This window comes from Octopus sinensis, linkage group LG7, assembly GCF_006345805.1.
Source record: "Octopus sinensis linkage group LG7, ASM634580v1, whole genome shotgun sequence".
Taxonomy (NCBI): Eukaryota; Metazoa; Mollusca; class Cephalopoda; order Octopoda; family Octopodidae; genus Octopus; species Octopus sinensis.
The window spans coordinates 60,860,870-60,865,869 of NC_043003.1; the positions used below are offsets into that span (position 1 = coordinate 60,860,870).

Sequence of the window (5,000 nt, forward strand, 5' to 3'; positions counted from 1 at the left end):
ATCGGGAAAAATGCTTTCAGGCATTTTTTCCGGCTCTTCACTTTCTTGGTTAAAAATAAAATGCCGCCGAGGTCAGCTTTGCCTGTTATTCTTCCGGGACCGATAAAATAAAGTGCCAGTAAAGTACAGGGGTCGATTGTATCAATTAACACAATTTCCCACAAAATTGCTGCTCTTGTACCTTGCAGAATCGTTGGAAAGTCGGTATAAATTGCTTTGCATTATTTGGTCCGCCTGCTAGGGTGGTGAGTTGGCAGAAACGTTAGCACGCTGAGTGAAATGCGTAGCAGTATTTCGTCTACCGTTACGTTCTGAGTTCAAATTCCGCCGAGGTCGACTTTGCCTTTCATCCTTTCGGGGTCGATTAAATAAGTACCAGTTACGCACTGGGGTCGATGTAATCGACTTAATCCGTGTGTCTGTCCTTGTTTGTCCCCTCTGTGTTTAGCCCCTTGTGAGTAGTAAAGAAATAGGTATTTCCTCTGCCGTTACGTTCTGAGTTCAAATTCCACCGAGGTCGACTTTGTCTTTCATCCTTTCGGGGTCGATTAAATAAGTACCAGTTGCACACTTGGGTCGATGTAATCGACTTAATCCCTTTGTCTGTCCTTGTTTGTCCCCTCTATGTTTAGCCCCTTGGGGGCAATAAAGAAATAAGAAACATTAGCACGCCATTAAGGCGGTGAGCTGGCAGAATCGTTAGCACGCCGAAATGCTTAGCGGTATTTTGTCTTAACGTTTTGTCTTCAAATCCTGCCGAAGGCACATGTGCCATTCTTCCGTCTGGCGTCGATAGCCTAGCACTGAGGTCGATGATATCGACTAAAACCCCTTCTGAAGATATTACTGGCGATGCGCTTTAATCATAAACCATTATGTTTAAATAAAAGTAGAGCAGCGGATTAATTGAATCCGTTAACTGTCTGTGAAAATCTCTTTCGGTATTAGTTTCGGCTCTTTACGTTCTGAGATCAAATCCCGTTGCGATCAACATTGCTTTTCATTTCTCTGGGAGTTGATAAAATTACGTATTAGTCAAATTCTGGCGAGTAGTTAATACGCTTCACGGTATTCATTGGCCTTGTACCTAAGTTAGGAACAATAAAACCTTAGAAAAATAACATGTTTTACATTATTTACATTTGACGGATATTTGTCCTCATCTTGTTTGTTGTCAGCACAAAGTTTCGGTCGATATACCCTACAGCCTTCATCAGGTGTCTTGGGGAAGTTTCGAATCCGAATTCTCATTCCTAAGGTACTTTTCGATGTTATTATTATTCAGGTCACTGCCTGGAATCGAACTCGGAATGTTGGGGTTAGTAGCCCGCGCTCTTAACCATTACCCCAAATGATATTATAGTAGAATCATTATTTTTCAGAGTAATTTGAATCTTTTTTTTTACTTATGTCTGTCATTGGACAGCGGCCATGCTGGAGCACCTTCTTGAAGGGGTTTTAGTGGATCAAGTCGATCCCAGTAATTATTTTAAAGTCTGGTACTTATTTCATCGCCTACGTTTCCCAAACTGCTAGGTTGCAGGTCGGAAACAAATCAACACCAGTTGCCAGGTGATAGTGGGAAAAGCACAGATGCAAAGACATACAAAGACATAAACACACACACATACACACAAATATATATATATATATATATATATATATACACATGCACACACACACACATACATACATATATATATACTTTAAATATAAGGATAAATTTATCAGTACCTAGCATATTAAAATACCTTTCAAGGTGAAAATTATGAACGATTATAATCAATACACGCGCACACACACACACACAAACACACTCATACACACACACACACACACCACACACACACACACACACACACACAGAACAGGCTTCCATATAGTTTCCGTCAACAAAATTCACTGTCAAGACATTAGTCGGTCAGGAGCTATAGTAGAAGACATTTGTTCAAAGTTCCGCACAGAGGGGATTGAACATGGAAGTACGTGGTTGTTAAGCAACATCTTAACCACATCCCTATAGCTGCTGCTATAGATGGCACTCTGTCGGTTACGATGACGAGGGTTCCAGTTGATCCGATCAACGGAACAGCCTGCTCGTGAAATTAACGTGCAAGTGGCTGAGCATTCCACAGACACGTGTACCCTTAACGTAGTTCTCGGGGAGATTCAGCGTGACACAGAGTGTGACAAGGCTGGCCCTTTGAAATACAGGTACAACAGAAACAGGAAGAAAGTGTGAGAGAAAGTTGTGGTGAAAGCGTACAGCAGGGTTCGCCACCATCCCCTGCCGGAGCCTTGTGGAACTTTATGTGTTTTCGCTCAAGAAACACTCACAACGCCCGGTCTGGGAATCGAAACCGCGATCCTACGACCGCCAGTCCGCTGCCCTAACTACTGGGCCATTGCATCTTCATTGGGGCCACGTGCATTAACCACTGGGCCACCTGCACTTATATATATACCGCATGAGTTCATACATTACTATACCTAGTAGTGAATCGGACAACACGCATCCGCTCCTCCACAACGGTGAGCCGCAGGAAGATTATCCCACTGTATCTGTAAAAAAAAAAAAAAAGGCCAACTCTGTTTGGACAACCTCAAATTAGTTTGCCGTGAGGGAGAAGAGGAATCTTGTTTCGGGCAGAAACTTTCAATGGGGATTAATGTCAAAGCATTCTTTCCTGGGAAAAGTGAATTTACTCAATTTTGTCAGCTTTGTCTACTTAGTATTTGCCAAGTAAGATCATCACAGATTTAATCCACCTATTCTTGCAAATAAAAGAGATAAAACATTTAAGTCACCGCCAAAAAAAAAAAGCTATTAAACCACGAAAGAGCTATTTTAGACGTTAAAAAAACACACACATAAACTGTTATATTTATTTTAGATTTATTTAATGAAGTATTCAAAATACTTGGCGCACCATAGAGGCCTGTGCAGTGACAGTGGTACTGTTCCACTGCATGTATATGAAACTCACATACTAGTGATTTCTCACGTGTCCCGCGGTTCTCTAAAATGAAATTTTATAGTAAATGTTTATAGAATTTGTCTAATGCATCTTTAGGTAATGTAAAGAATATGTGAATGAAATATTGATTTACAAATCATAAAACCAATCAAATTTTCTGTAACAGGTTTGATCACCCAAACATCCTTGCTGGCGCAGGAACTATGGGATTAGAAATTGTCGAGCAAGTTCCTGATATGGATTGTTGCATCATTCCAATTGGAGGTGGAGGTCTAATAGCCGGAAGTGCTGTAGCCATCAAATTTCTAATGCCTAAATGTAAAATCATTGTAAGTAGTAAATTTATTCTTTCGCCTTTTCTATGTCGATCCCTTCTTAGGTTCATTTTTCTTTAATTTCCATTTCAGTGAAGTTTCTTTAAAAAATGGCTGGTAGTAAGGCCTTGGTTCAGAAGTTCCAAGGTTTCGAGAAGTGTGTAACCACCGCTTTTCCACTGCTGTTCCCAGGTTTATTCTAACCCGGAGAAGTATCACCTATCAGGGTGGTAGTTGTGGTTTAAAAAGCATGTAACCACCTGGGCCAGGATACGTTGAAATAATAGGATATAGCATGGATGGATATGAACTATTTCGGCAGATAAACTTATTGAGTAAATGATGCATATCTTTAGATGCTGAGCAGATAAACTGACAACGAACTGTCAAGATTAAACAGTTCAGTCAACAAACTTCTGCTATTGTCTGGAGTGATGACGTCAACAGATGAGATATTTCAGTAATAAAAAAAAACATGTTTTATTGGTCAGGGCAAATCACCCGATTTCGTTAAAAGTTTCTCTTATTCTCTCATTCTCTTATTCTCCCTCCTGGCTTTCTTTGAAAATATGCCACAACAAACAAATAATCCGAATTCCATCAATTTTTCTATATCTACACACCCTTATTTTGTCTTATATATAAATCCACCACTAGCAAATTTTATAATCAGCTATTCTCTGCGTACACACACACACACACCATGTATGTATGTATGTATGTGTGTATGTATGTATATATATAATATATATTATATAATATATATATATATATATGCTTTCGGTATGGTAAATGCGTTCAACAAAAATTTAGATTTAGATGAATATGGTACTTAAGTTGAGGCACCAGAATTTAGTACGGTATTATCCATACAGTTTCAAAATAAAGCGATTAAAATCAAAATAAGCAACAAGGATATCTAGAGGTAATGCAGTACGATCGTTTCATGCAACTCCATTTAATTGAACAATGTAATCATTACATCAATTTAAAATGTAGAGCAATCTTCAGCTGCACAAAGACATAGAATTTAATTAAATTAGAAAAGATGGACACATTAGTATAATTATACCTAAAATCTTCTAGAAGTTAAGGAGATAGACAAAGAACATTTTGTCTCTACTTCAGCAGAGAAGTTACTAAAATTATCAAGAAGACTCTGCTTGCCACTGATAATTTCTTTCTTTCTTTTTTTTTCTTTATGAGGTTAGTTTTAATTTATAGACTAGTTTGTCAAATCCCTTGTATATCTAAGGCTTAGAGAACAGAGGTCAGTGTCTGTTAGGGGTAGGGCTGAGGGAGTAGACGACATTCTAGTTAGTATAGTCATAAAAATCAAGATTTATTATAAGCAATATCATGAGGTTTAGTAAAGAAAAACTTAAAACAAGATGTTAGGTGATAATAAAGGGGGTCGCCCACTAGCAGACTATTGATAATAAAACAGGGGAAGCCTTATCATGTGGTACTATAGTTAAATATTTTAAAGAATGTTGCTATGTATACAGTTAAAGCTTAGGGTTATTCAAAGGATTATTAAGAAGAATATTATAACAAAAGGATAGAAATTTATGAATACTTTTGAGTATATACCAATCTTTTTACCACAATAGACGGACGAAAGGAATTATCCAGATGACTAAACCTCATGGTATTGCTTATAATAAATCTTGATTTTTTATGACTATACCAACTAGAATGTCTGTCT

The 5,000-nt window shown here is 38.0% G+C and overlaps 1 protein-coding gene across 2 annotated transcripts in view; it reads left to right on the forward strand.

Moving 5' to 3' along the window:
• Positions 1 to 5,000, forward strand: part of LOC115214097 (L-threonine ammonia-lyase-like) — a 79,542-nt gene that overhangs the window by 45,649 nt on the left and 28,893 nt on the right. For both annotated transcript variants that reach the window (XM_029783150.2, XM_036504803.1), the window contains exon 7: positions 3,145 to 3,307. In XM_029783150.2, the coding sequence (XP_029639010.1) occupies positions 3,145 to 3,307 (163 nt within the window). The remainder of the gene's footprint in view (positions 1 to 3,144; positions 3,308 to 5,000) is intronic.